This window comes from Apostichopus japonicus, chromosome 12, assembly GCF_037975245.1.
Source record: "Apostichopus japonicus isolate 1M-3 chromosome 12, ASM3797524v1, whole genome shotgun sequence".
NCBI lineage: Eukaryota > Metazoa > Echinodermata > Holothuroidea > Aspidochirotida > Stichopodidae > Apostichopus > Apostichopus japonicus.
Window position 1 is genome coordinate 7,874,635 of NC_092572.1, and position 14,933 is coordinate 7,889,567.

At 34.6% G+C, this 14,933-nt stretch overlaps 1 protein-coding gene across 1 annotated transcript; it reads left to right on the plus strand.

Annotated features, from left to right (window-relative positions):
• The first annotated feature begins 1,716 nt into the window (after window positions 1-1,716).
• Window positions 1,717-10,901, plus strand: LOC139977331 (fibroblast growth factor receptor 2-like). The gene is made up of 11 exons (XM_071986615.1): window positions 1,717-2,709; window positions 3,371-3,712; window positions 4,268-4,366; window positions 5,035-5,074; window positions 5,348-5,430; window positions 5,818-5,964; window positions 8,349-8,459; window positions 8,628-8,827; window positions 9,032-9,151; window positions 10,025-10,135; window positions 10,851-10,901. The coding sequence occupies exons 1-11, from the start codon at window positions 2,655-2,657 to the stop codon at window positions 10,899-10,901; spliced, it is 1,359 nt and encodes a 452-aa protein (XP_071842716.1). The 5' UTR covers window positions 1,717-2,654.
• The last annotated feature ends 4,032 nt before the right edge of the window (window positions 10,902-14,933 follow it).

Below are 14,933 nucleotides of genomic sequence, written 5' to 3' on the forward strand. Positions count from 1 at the left end.
AGTGCATTTTATAGTAAAGGAAAGAAGAAGCACTAAAACTATATACTACAAACAGAGACCTCCTTCTGTTTAGCATTTCAGACAAATGGGAAAGATTTTGAAACACCTCTTTCTATTACACCAGAACTGGAAGCCTTCACTTGCAAGCTCTATGCACAGCACAATGACAGTGATGTGATTCACCCAGGTGTATAAATGGGTGACTTGTAAATATAGTTGCTTGCGCCGGTTTGTGGCTGCACCCTATGGGAAGTCCCCCAGGGGACACGTGGCTGTGATGCACTGTGGTGCCCCAGGAAAGATTGTTTGAGTTGTGCACACTTTGGTGTGACAAGTTACCAATGACCAGGGTTAAGTACAGCGCGGCAAGACTTTATTGTAAGTTGCGCTATATAAGAACTGTTAATTATTATTATTATTATTATTGCAAGATACAACTTGTTTAGATTGGCCAGGAGATCTGAGGGTAACATGCCTCCAACTAAAGATGCTCTACTACAACACATCAAGAGAGCAAACTGTCAAGAAGGTAAATATTACTGCAAACAATTGTATATTAACATCAACATTTTGATTTAATTTTCTAGCAACCATGTATTTAAATTGCTTCCGAGCACAAAAACGTCCGAGCACATCATGAACATAATGCAATAATTTTACAGTAATTGGCTTTTCAAAGTCACAAATAATACTCATCAATAAATCATTATTCGTTGGAAAGAAAAGTTACTACATCAAGAGAAGAAACCTTTAAAAAAAATGTTTCATATTTTTGGATGATTAACAATTATGTATGTAATTTCTGAAGAACAGTTCTACGGTTTCCAGCAAACAAAAGAAGTTTTTACATGTTATATTCAATTTTTCTTTTCAGCTTTGTACAAGTTTTCACATGTTATATTCAATTGTTCTTTTCAGCTTTGTTTAAGAGAAGTCTTGAACAAACTCTCAATGTACCATCTCCAGTTGGAAATCTATGGAAAACGGAAGATGAGGCACTACTAGTCAACTGGATGGATCTTCCTCCTGCACCAGACTGCATCATGGAGCTGTTTAACTGCTCCAGCACCTGTAAAAAAGGACACAACAATTGCAGTGGTTCTAAAACTTGCACCTGTCTACAAAACAAACTCCTTTGTACTGATTTTTGCAAGTGTGAAGGCAGACACTGTAATAATACATGTGGACTTACCCTGTCTGATGACAAACTAGACGATGAAGACTTTGAGGAATGAAGATTCCTGACACAATACCCTGGAGCCCCAAACCCCAACTTATATCCCATGTAATATATAGCCTTATATCACTTATATCCAAGTCTATCACATCAACCAAGTAGAGTGGGCAACAAAGAGTCGCTTGGCAGCGATGACACCCCCACCATTGAGTGTTTAATTCAAGTCTTCTTGAGACACTGAAGAGATTTGGGAGACCTACAGCCTAATGTTAATATCATTCATGCTCAAAATCATACTGCAAATATAATTACAAGTTTTTTATATTGGGCCCAAATGTTATTAGCTAGAGCAAACTTGTTGTTACATTATCACTCTGACTAATAGTAGCCTACTAGTACAACCTTGCAAAGCAATGAGGGCAATGAGGACTGATTATAACTAGGCCTAGGCAAAGAGAGACAATGTAGCCCTATGTTAAAAGGCTCTTTGGTTACTTAGTGATTGCAAATCAAGAAACATAGGCAATGATCTTACCATGCAGCAACTGCTGGGAAAGTTGGTTGGACCTCTGGAAGTATCAAGACAGCATATCCGTGTTATGCAACACAAAGTTGGATGATTCCAAATACCTCTGTAGTGTAAATCACCCTATGGTGTCATAACTTTTAAGAAAAGTTACCTAGAAATAGGTTTGGTTTAAACACTCAGCTGAACCATAAACCACAGCAACAACTGTCCAAAACAATTCCATTCCCTTTCCCAGTGTTTTTACTGATGGTGAAACGCTAGGTGTCCTTTCGTCAACATTGGCCTAGTAATTGTTAGCTACACAGTAAAGCATAGTGCACACTGTACAGTACAGCACTGTACAGAATGGGCTTTCGCGGAACCAGTCCATGTATTCACCAACAAACCCAAAACGCGGCGAATTTTAGGCAAATTTTCTCTTCAAACACCAAGTCATTGTGAAAACTGATGAGTTGCTCCTGACTATTTAATCTTGAGTTTCGTTGACTTCATTTGTCCACCCCCCCCCCGATGTGTGTCACGAAGTGTGAAAAGGAAAGCACTTTTCGACGTACGGTCCACTGCCTATGTGGCCATATGCTACCGCGACATTCAAATGTAAAGATCACTATGAATATCACTGACATGTTTGATATGACAACCCAAACACTTACGGCATATGAATAACAGCATGTAGCTAAGTATGTTTTACGTTTTATACTCAACCAGAATTAGCGTTACTTTAATACAGTGATAATGTGTGCACCGCCATTTCATGCTGTTATCGGTGATTGTATTAGTATGTACTTATTGAGTGAACTTTTAGTTTCGTATTTACTTGTACATTTGTTACGATGCCCCTGGCAATATGAAGTACGAATATCATAGTAGTGCATAATCACTCAACGCTAGAATGCCACATATCTGAATCAGTCTTTGAGCGAAGTGTGCAGAGCTTGACAGAGAAATATGGCCGTATTGAGTAACATTCTGAACAGCGATGGTTTACCGGCAATACTAATAGGTAAGAATTTTATTTCTGAAGGTTATATACTAACAAAATGCTATCGGTAAACAATTTGTGGCTACTAGCTTTAAAAAAGTAATAACAATAAGTGAATAACAAATTACCTCTTTCTAGTTTCAAAATATGGCAACTTAACATCTGCTTGGCATTATCTGTTTTCCCGGGAGAATTTAAAGTAACATGTAAAGAAACACACAACATTAACCGTTATAGTTAAATAATTCAGGATGAAGTCACTTTATTTCAGAATGTAAAAATGTTAAACGAAATGTGGTGAGTTATGGAGTTAGATAATCAATGCGGTTTTCTGTTTGCTTAAGTTTACATTTGGTATATAATAATCACAGAATATCAACTCGTGATAGTTCTGCATGATTCTCTGTTCCGAACACTGTAATTTTTCTTGATACTCCATATAAATTTGTGCAGGAAAATGTAATTTAACAAACTAGCATGTCTCGATGAAAGTGACAAATCCTACAGTTGAATGACAACCTTTCTTACTGGCTTCGAAGAACTGCAAATGCGGCCCGTCTTCAAAGCCCAATTGGTTAAGGCGACTACGTGTAGAGTTGGAGGCTGAAGATTTTGCACTGTTCTGTAATTTCTAACTCATTACCGTTTCAATTAAATCTATTTATATAATTGTTCTTTTCAGTGTTCTTGAGCATTTCAGGTTCCCCAAAGAACAAGACTAATGCTGAGGCGACTACAGATTCTATAGTGATGGCAAAACTACACGAAAATGTATGTCTTAAATGTCCTGTCTTGTTTTATGAGAATACAGGGTTAATATGGAGACTTGGATTTAACCAATCGTATTTATTTAGAGGTGAAGCAAGAACTTACGACAGCAGGGATTTTCCTTTGACGATAAACGAGTGTGATTCGATGCACTACGCACTGGGAGTACTCAACGTCACAATTGGTGTCAATGATGTAAGGTATACGTGTTGGAGAAAGGATCAACTGATATCTTCATTTGTGGTTCATGTCCAAGGTAAATTTTAAACATACTTTTAGTGGTTGCTAAACAAATATAGCTTTTTTCAACAATAAATGTCAAATAAACTAATCATTGATATTTATCAGGGTTTATTTTAATCATGATGATGACTATTTCCTTGAAGTTCGAAATGAAAGTCAATATTCAAAATTTCACGTGCAAAGTTAATGGCAGATATGTAGTCAACCAAGAGAGTGAAATTTTAATTCACATCCAAAATCCAAACTCATTTACACCAGACGACACATCAGGTAATCATTTCGTTCATTTGTGACTTCCATTTAATTATAGTTTGGACTCATAACGAGATACCTCAGTGAAACGTTATTGAAGCTCAGTAAAGACTCTTCACTGTCTCAGACAAGCAAATGATCTAGTTGTTTGTTCGTTCTTTAAATCAGTGGTGGTTTGGATCACGAAGAGAATATTAAATAACAATTGAAAACCGGTCGTTCATTATTTACAGGAATATGTAATTAATGAAGTGCCCTTAATACAAGCCAAAGCAAATTCTAGAAATCTTTTTCTTTACTCATTTAATCTATACAGATACTGATGAAGGCAAAATGGGCGTATATTATTTTATCGTACCAATCCTCTTCACTATATCGACGTTGACGAGTTTACTGATGTTTTATAAAGTTCAAAGTACGTGAAAATATTTTTGCTGGTATTGCTAGTGGAGTAATATATTTTTACTGACTTAAAACAAATTACAAACTCTGAAACGTCACTGAAAACGTATTAATTTAGTGGGGCAAACGAAGCTTTTGAAGTGATTTGGCACAAAATCTACAAAATTGAGACTATATTTGCATATTTCACGTGACCAATAATTATAAGATCATCAAATTGCTGGAGTGTCTATTCCCTGTCACCCTTCTAGCAAGTGGTAATTTTTCGAAGGAGCTGTTAGTTACGTTTTGAGAATGTAAGTAGCAATTAGCATTGAAGCCCACATGACTGAGATAAATTTCAAAATAAAAACAATGTTTCAAGAGCAACCCTCTTCTGTGAATTTTGTGTATCCGAAAATAGTTAATAGCTATAAAATTGAAACTAAGTCTCTGAAAACGAATAAACATTCTTATTGGAATTAAACAAGTCAATATTTAAGAAAAGAAGAGGAAATGCCGAGATATTTTAGTTCTGCAAAATCAAAATCAAAACAATGGAATAGAAAAAGGAAAAGCAAACACAAAGATAAAACTTTAGCCTATTTTAAAATCAGGAGCATAACGTGATGTCCTTTTCTTGTCTGTGTTGTGACAGAATTGGTATATGTGATTATATTTCACACGCTGTATTTTTTTTAGGGCTGAGATCGCAGAGGATGGGCAATACAGGGAGAACAAAGTAAGTCCCTTCATCTTCCTTATATGAGCAGTAAACACATATTCAAATTAACATGAAATTACCAAATGAAGTTATACTAAGCTCGTATAATTTGTAAAATTTGGGATTTGTGTCCACATTTATGCTTCTTTCTTCCCAAAAAGAGTTCCTTTTTTTGTCTTCCTATTATCGCATATCTAAGAATTATATTTTCTTTTCTCCGTTTGAGGTACTGAAGTTTTCATAAAACCTATTTGTAATAGTCAATATTTAGTTAATTTAATTTTTTTCAAGCGTGACAACAACAACATTTGAAACAATCAACATACATGTGAGTGAAGAAGTACAATATGAATCTCCAGACGATATGGGTGGTGGTAAGTTCTGGTTTTCTTTCTAAAACCTGCTGATTTATCAATTCCGTATGATCAGAGTTGTGGGAAGGTCGATGAAAACTATAATTCATTGTTACAAAACTAAATTGATGACTAAGAAAGTTATTGTAATAAAAAATGATTGTTAAATATGTGTTGTAACGAGTAATATGCAATATTGGTAAATTCCTAATCTGTACACAGAGTACTTAAGAGATTGTGGGTTTTGACTGGCGTCCCTAGACAATTAAAAAGGCAATATAGGGAACGAAAACAACCAATATTTTGACAGTTCAGATGAGCATTGTTTAAAACTGAGGTCACTGTTTCTACTACCGTTCTATCCATAAGTTTCTGCACTCTATTCCATTTTCTCTTGGCTTTTCAAAGAGTTCTACTTCTATGGAAACAACACTGTGTTAAATCGAGGTGACATTATACTGACAAGCTCTATTCCTTGTACGGGACGTATGAAGAGATGGATAGCATCAACGAAAGGAAAAGATAGATCGCTTATAGTAGCAAATACTTTGTGTGGTAAGTTAATGTATGATGATAGCTTCCTGATTAATTCACTATACTCTAACTACTGTGTAATTAAGTTTATATAATGCCTGCATTACTAATATACTATGTGTGAAGAGATCGATGGCATCGACGAAAGGAAAAGAGAGATCCCCGTGTAGTAGCAAATAGGTAGTGTGTTATAAAAATGTTTGTTGCATAGCTTCCTGGTTAATTCAGTATACTCTAACAACTTTTTAAGTACACATTCTGCCTGCATTCAGCATAAGACTTGACTATGTCAAGAAATCGTTTGTTTGCGGGCTCCTCCAGTGTATCAGAAACAGTAGCGGGTGCTATATCAGTCATGAGATGGAATCTAGATGATACGTCCAACTTACTGCACACTTATCTTAAACGTTGTACACTTGTCAAACAAAACGATAGGATTGAAAGGTTTAGCAGGTTAACGACAACACATTTAAAGGTTGATAACAACACATTATTGGTGAACACAATAACTGAAAGGTGGAAGGGGAGGGGGGTGAATTTTCCCAGGCTGGGCCGTATTTATATGTAAAGACCAGCGGTGAATGAAGGTTTTTATTTTAATGAACTGAAATGGAACTCAGATATATATATATCCGGAAAATTGGGGAAATAAAAAATCTTCCCTTATCTTCTCTGTTAGTTACCTTGGATGTGTCTTCGTTATACACAAATATCCCTAACGAAGAGGGCATTTCGGCCTGCACAAAAGCATTCAAACCGAAACGTGGCAAAACCCCACGAAGAAAGAATTGGCCGAATTAATGCAACTTATCTTGACCAACAATAATCTGGTATTTGGCAACAAACACTACCTCCAAATTCATGGCACCGCAATGGGTACCAAAATGGCACCGTCTTTTGCCAACATCTTTATGGGAAACCTCGAGAAAGAATTTTTATCTCGACAAAACTTGAAACCACACACGTGGTTACGTTACATTGACGATATCTTTATGATATGGACCCATGGTGAGGCAAATCTAAAACTCTTCATTGATGACATAAACTCGTTTCATCACACTATCAAATTCACTGCTGATTTTTCTGGACTTGGCGTTCACTTTCTGGACACCACCGTGACCCTACAAAATGGTTCACTCAAAACAGACTTGTTCAATAAACCCACGAACAAGCACAACTACCTCTTACCAAGCAGTTGCCATCCACGTCACTGTACCAGAAATATTCCGTACAGTCAAGCGTTGCGCATTCGACGCATTTGCTCCTCTGAAGTCGATTTTGATTCACGCACTAAAGAACTGTCACAACACCTCCTAAACAGACAGTATTTTCGGGGTACTATTGAAAATGCCATCAAAAAGGCTAAAAGCAAACCCCGTACCGAAACATTGACGTACAAAACTCGTCAAACCAGTTCCAAAAGGGTACCATTGGTTACTGAATTCCACCCTGGTCTCCCACCACTGGCTAATATCATTCAGAAGAATTTTCACCTACTTCAAGGCACCGAACGCCTGAAATCAGTATTCCCAGAATTACCTGTCATCGCTTTTAAAAGACCCAGCAACCTACGGGATATCCTAGCTCGGGCATCCTTTCGGGATGACACCCCATTAGGGGAAAGCAACACAGAAACTACAGGATCATCGCCCTGTACACAAAATTGCAAAACGTGCTTACTTGTCGATTCGACCGGGGCCTTTCAGAGCAACCAAACCAAACGCACGTTCCAAATTCGGCACAAAATTAACTGCCTATCCAAAAATGTAATTTACCTCATCTACTGTAATATTTGTAACTTACAATACATTGGAGAGTCAAAAAACACTCTTAGAATGAGAATGACACAACATAGATCGGCGATCAAAACAAAAAAGATCTACCAACCTGTTGCAAATCACTTCAATCTCCAAAATCATTCAATTGAGAATTTGCGTGTCATTGCCATTGACCACAACGATTCTTGGACAGATAAATCTAGGAAAGCGAAAGAAAATTTCTGGGAACTAAACCTAAAGACCACGGCACCATTCGGTTTAAACATCAGAAACGATTTGCCGTCCCAGATAAACCAAAACAATTCCTTTACAATTACGACGGAATCGGATTAAAATAATCCGAATTTCTAAAACTTCTGCTCAGTTCAGCAGAAATCAGTAAGCCGCTTTGCCCTTACAACCATGCCGACATCTCCTCTATAAAACAGTTTCAATTCCTGCTACTCCTTGTCACTTTCGGTGATCATGCACTGAAGAAGAGCTAGTTTTGCTCGAAAGCTCTGCAAAAACCATACATTGGCTGTTTTACTTCCAATCACTTACCTAATTTATATATATATATATATATATATATATATATATGTATATATATATGTATATATATATATATATATTCTGTTATTGCAGATAACTCAGCAAACGAAGACTGGCTTCAAATCAGATTGCTGGCTGAACATCTCAGACATATTCCGAAGCACAGAAATGTAGTAGAAATTGTGGCGGCTGACACAGTACTAAGTAGGCAATAAATTGCTTAAATAGTTTACATAAAATATGCACCTGTCACTGAGATTTGCTTTATCAACAATGTATTTTATTTCTTTATCTGATTTCATGTTTGGAAAAAAATTGAATTGCTCGATATGATATATTCTTTTTCCACTTTCTATGATCCAAACATTGTAGTTCCTTACTACATTTACACGGAATACATCACAAATGGTACTTTAAGAGATGTCCTTTGTAAAGCGAAATACGACGATGTCTATTCCAAGATTATATACATGCAGGGACTAAGTAGATCCGCTCAATCAACCGATGCCCTACGGATTGGATCGTTTTTATTGGAACCTCTGAAGGCCCTATTCTTTCTTGAATCAATAGACGTCAGTAACAGTGTCATACGTAACCAACAGACTAACTAGAGTAAGATGCATATGTGAATGGTTCTGACGTCGCTTCGAACTTCCAACTGTTTTGTGACATATCTAACCCAAAGATTTCAGGATGAGCTATCAATGATAAATAAGTCTATCTTTATGAAAAGTACTAACCACTTAAGCACACTTAAATACAATTTAATTTTACAGTGTGATCATCCTGCTATTTGTTCGAGAAAGGTTCTTTTAACACCTAACATGGTGTGCAAACTGTACGACTTCAACCTGAGATCAGCTACGAAGGAAATGCTCTCAAATATCAAGTTTGAGGTGAGGGAAAAATGTTTTGGTTTACGTTTTAATTGTTAATTTGTGTCAAATGCAACAATGAAAGTTCTTTCAAATATATAAAACAGTACCACAATATAATAAGAGGACAATCCATGTAATTACAGATCTCATCTCCTCCGCACAAGTTAGGTCAATTTGAACTTTGACATACGCTGACCTTCGACCTCGATCCTTAACAACCACATAAATACATTTATAATATGTCTAAATATTCTCTACATAACTTGCGGTATGATTAGCATTTAATGACAAAACACGTTTGGGGTATTTTACATCTGACCTATGACGTCACCAATCATGCATGCACGAGTTTCGATGATCAGGGACCTACCTCAGTTTTGAAATTGATTAGACCTACAGTGTAGGTGGAGTCTGCGACACACTTTTTCAACAATTTAGGCCATTTTGACGTTTGATCTCATAATGACCCTTGACCCTGACCCAAAAAGTGTCCTAATTTAAAATTCTTCTCATCATTCTTTACATATTGTGTCTTTTAGGGCTGTTGACAAGCAGAAAAATGTTTTGGGGGTTTGTTTGACCTTTGACATTAGACGCTTCCAATCTCGTAAGCACGAGTTTACACGATCAGACATCTAGCAAACAAATTTGTACTTGATCAGATTGCGGTCTAGGAGGAGTTCACGACACACTTTTTTCCTCACCTACTCACACTTATCAACGTACTCACATTTATGATAGGTGAATTATAATGCCAAATCCCTATCCATTAAATGAAGGGAGATGAGATAAGGAATGTATTTATGAATGAACATGCCATTGAATGTTTTATAAATTATCAAAACATGTTCCTTATTGTTGTGAATTACATGAGCGTGTTCAAATTTGTAGGAAAACTTTCGTCTTCCATGCTTTGCCCCGGAGACCATTTTCAAGAAACATTATGACCGAGAAAGTGAAGTTTGGTCCATTGTCGTTTTCATCTGGGAGATATTTGCTCAGGTGAAACGTTTCCATTACTTAATTTGAATTAAACACTTCGAATGCAATATACATAAAGATTGCTGTATATTGTAAATACAATTTATATTATGTTAAGTCTAATTAATGTCTTTTTCCAACAATTCATTTTTAGTAACAAGGTGAAATGCAAATTACTCTTATTTTAAGGAAGAAAGTATGAATACAACATATTTTATTCCCCATTTTCTTTTAGAGAAACAATTAATGTACATGAGTAATGGATGTACTGTAAGAACCCACATTGAAGGAAATAGTGTCTTGTAATTGTTTCTGTTTAGCTCAAGGTGCTTCTCCGTTTGATGGATTACATATTATGAAGTTTGCTGCTCAGCCTGATGCTTTACCAGTTCTCTCAAAGCCTGATTTATGTTCAGATTCTCTGTGAGTTATGTTCTATTTATTTGTGGGTTTGTTACTATTGGACCGTTGAATTATATTTTATATTACTGAATATGAAAAATATACTTCACATGCTAAAATTCAAGTTAGCATTTTATCATACGCTAAATAATGTTTACAATTATTTATTCTTAGGAGAAAATTTTGATATAGAAACCATTTCAATGTTTGGAATAAAGTCTCGCTAGAAATACATTACGATGCATCAGCTTGATTATTTAATCCCCTACTGGTATTTGTTTTGTAAATGCACGATGCAATTTTACATTCTCTGTTATATTTTATTCGATTTTAGATACGCAATAATGACGTCTTGCTTGAAGGTGGATGCTGCAGATCGACTTAGCCTTACATCGTTGAAGACAAAGCTATTTTAGCTAATAGAAAATATTTAGTGAACGTTATAAATACAATCTAACGTTCCGAAAATTCAAAGCGCTAAGGACATACATACTTTTTTGATGGAAACACAGCCAATAAAACGATGAGAGGAGCATAATATATGGGACCGGATGAAATGGATTATTCATTAGAAAGATTTTTGTTAATATCAGTTTAGTCATGGTAAATTACAGTTTTGTGTACATAGGAGTTTACTCTGTTGCTGTAAAATGTACTCTCTGGCTTCACGTTTCCTTGTTCATTATCAGCATGTTCATACAAATTGAAGAAGCTTATATGCACTTATTTTTATTTTGAAGTTAAGAGTAGGACTATATGTCAGACGACATGCTAAATACCGCAACGTGGTCTAAAAGTGGTCGAAATTCAGAGATTCACCTATCTCCGAGCTACCAGAAGTTATTCCATATTGTTACAATATTAAATAGAACAATTATGTCATACATGCGAGCGCAACAAAGGCTATACACAACTACATATGAAGAGTTTATACTTGTCATTTGGTATGACGTCAAGCAGCAGCAATATGCTTGTATCAAGTTGTTTGTACCTGTAATTAACAAATTAACACATGCGCAATGACATGATCGTGTAATAAATACGTATTAGATGGAATAATTGTAGTATTTCCTCAATTTAATCAATCAATCAACCAAAACGTCGACTAAGTTAGAACATTAAGCAGTATATGCACAAAACAATATTTCTTTAAAAGAAACTGTACAAATCGCAATATTGTATTAACTATGAACACATGTTCAACTGCAAACAATTGTCTAGAATACAAAAGCTTAAACAATTTGACGTATATTAACGAAGCCTATCTTCTTTAACATGTTCTCATACAGAGAGGGAATTAAAATAATGACGCAAATTATGCAACTGTAATTGAAAGTTTTAAAACCGTTCTCATCACTTTATTAGTTAACTTTTACGTTGAATCGAATTAGCTATATCTATCACTTCTATGTTGATATGTAAAACATTTCTGTTTCATTAGTATATATTTATTTTTTCGGTTGCGAGTGTAGTTTTGCACTTTTCCGTTGTCTGGATAAATGCAAGTTATTTGCGATCTGCTTAGTTTCTAGACGGTATTTTTTATTAGTTTTTTCTTCTCCAAGTATTGATGCATTTTGCAATAGCTACAGCTGTAGAATTCAACAAGGCAGTAAAACAAGAAAAACAAGAAAAAGATGAGCAAATGAAGATAATATTTTTCCTTTTATTATGTTATCAACTCGATTGGATGAATATTAAATAGGAAACGGAGATTGAATTCATTCGATATTTACAATATTGATAGGATAAAGTATTAAAACAAACAGTTTTCATAATTCACTATTAATTCGTATCATAAAGCATAAAGCATAAGAGAAGAATAGGAAGTTTTCTTAAATTTTGTTCCAAAAAAAATCAGGCTTAATTATGAGAATCTTGTACATAGAGTCAATGAATCTGCTAGGAATGAATTTAATAGGAATACGACTGGTCAAAAATATTCAAACTTCTAACGAACATCCGCTACATTCCAAGCTTAAGTCTCTGTGCAATAAAACAAATTACAATTTGAGAAATCCAAATATTACGCCATCTTTTAGAATTATACTTTTTAAGAACTCGTTTATTTACAGAGCAGCCATTTTTGTACAAAACGGCTCCTTAGATCCCTTATTGTAGCTTTTTGATAATGTTTTAGAATTTTTACTCTTTAAGAAATCGTTTTATTTATAGAACAGCCCCTTTTTGTAAACTGGTAAAGACAGCTTCTTACATCCTTTGTTGTAGCTTTTTGTTAATTTTGATAACTTTTGTAACGCTCTTTATGTTTTCACTATTAACTTAGTCTCATACACTTTTATTTGTCGTAACCTGTATTTTGATGTTTTGTATATTGTTATATTTTTATCCTATTTATAAATTTCTCTGTAAATTTATACTGGAATAAAGAAATGAAAAAAAAATGAAATCACTGTGGAATTTTTCAAAGTTCTCGCACTTGTTTTCACTAACACAAACTATAACTGTTGTAAGCTGTGGTTTATAGTAGGACTATATTTCAGAAGATATGCTAAACTACCGAAACGCGGTCTAAAAGTGGTCAAATTCAGGTGGATTAACCCATCTCCGAGCTACCGGAAGTTATTCCATACTGCTTCAATATTACATGGAACACTTATGCCATACAGGCGAGCACAACAAAGGCTTAAAAAACTAGATATAAATAGTTTATACTTGTTATTTGGTATGAATTCAAGTTATAGCAATCTGCTTGTATCAAGTCATTTGGACCTGTAATTATAAAAGTTAACACATGCACATAAAAACGTATGAGATGGAATAATTGTAGTATTTCCTCAATTTCATCGATTAATAAACAAAAATATGGACTATGTTAGAACCTTTGTTTTAACACTATATGAAAAAAACAATAATTCTGAAAAAGAAACTGTACAAATCACAATATTGTATTAACTATGAACACATATTGAACCGCAAACAATTGTCTAGCATGCAAAAGCTTTAACCATTTGACGTATTTTGACGATGCCGATCTACTTTAACATATTCTCAGACAGAGAGGGAAGTAAAACAAGGACGGAAACTATGCAATTGTAAATGGACACATTTAAAAAGCGTTCTCATATTAGTTAGCTCTAACGTTGAATCGAAATAGCTATATCTATCACTTTCATTTTGATCTGTAAAACACTTCTGTTCTATTAATATATATATTTATATTTTCGGTTGCGAATGTAGTTTTTCACTTTTCGGTTTTCTGGATAAAGTCAAGTTATATAAGGTCTGCTAAGTTTGTAGACGGTATTTTTTATTACTTTTTTTCTTTCATAATAGTGATGCATATTACAATAGCTACAGCTGTAGAATTGAAAAAGGCAGTTAAAACACAGTTTAGCAAAATGAAGACAATAATTTACTTTTTATCATGTCATCAACTCGATTGGATAAATTTGAAATAGGAAATGGAGATTAAAGTTATTCGGTATTTACAATATTGATAGAATAAAATGTTAAAAACACACACTTTTCACAATTCACTATAATGCGTATCATAACACAATCACTGTAGGATTTGTAAACGTTCTCGCACTTGTTGTCAATTACAGAAACTATAACTTTTGTAAGCTGTGATAAAGATGAGGTTTGTTTCTTGATACATTTTATTTACCTGTCCAAGAAGATATTAGCTGTTGTTATTCTCGTTAACATGTAAAACACATGTTTGTTTGTTGATACACTGACGGAAATTATTAAGCTATGAGCAAAGTTTATCGGCCAATATATAGATTTGGTTATTAACAATTATTTTTCTTCCACTACAGAGTTGTTACGTCATAAATATGCTTCAAATAATTTTATATTATGGCTCTTTGATAAAATTTTGAAATATAATTTACCCGGCTTTAAAATATATGAATATCTATGTGAAAAATGACCGATATGTAACAAGATTAAAGAGATGAAACCGGAATATGCAAATATAAAAACAAATATTATAAGGTATTCGTCAAGACGCTTTAAACAACTTCAACCATTTCTATTAACGGATTGAATGTTATTTGTTCTCTCGTGATTTGGCAAAAGTCTTTTATAGACTTAAACAGAAAAAATAGTGTCAATATACATTTATTCAGGGCGCGAATCATGGGGGAGGTAGGGGGACACGTGCCTTACTTTTTGAAGGGTGCATGGGGCACACAATATCAAATAGCCACCCTCCTCCTATGAGAAGACTAGTTGTTAATGTATCATTATGCCCATGTTGCAACGAGAATTATGGACTTCATACCCAATAATGATTTCATACTAGAGATAATCTTTATAGCAAGGTGTTTTTAGTCTCGTGTGCACACTTTAAGAATGTTTCCCAATTTGGTTTAGGTTTCAAGATTTTTTAATAATGATGAAGGCCCTAAGAAACACCCGCATGTTATATAGATAATTCTTTATTAAT

What these genes read in the sequence shown, in the direction of transcription:
- LOC139977331 (XM_071986615.1), top strand. Translation starts at nt 2,655, where the DNA reads ATGGCCGTATTGAGTAACATTCTGAACAGCGATGGTTTACCGGCAATA. An exon ending in GATGTTTTATAAAGTTCAAA is followed by an intron (nt 4,367 to 5,034) that starts GTACGTGAAAAT and finishes TATTTTTTTTAG; the next exon opens with GGCTGAGATCGCAGAGGATG. An exon ending in TCCAGACGATATGGGTGGTG is followed by an intron (nt 5,431 to 5,817) that starts GTAAGTTCTGGT and finishes GGCTTTTCAAAG; the next exon opens with AGTTCTACTTCTATGGAAAC.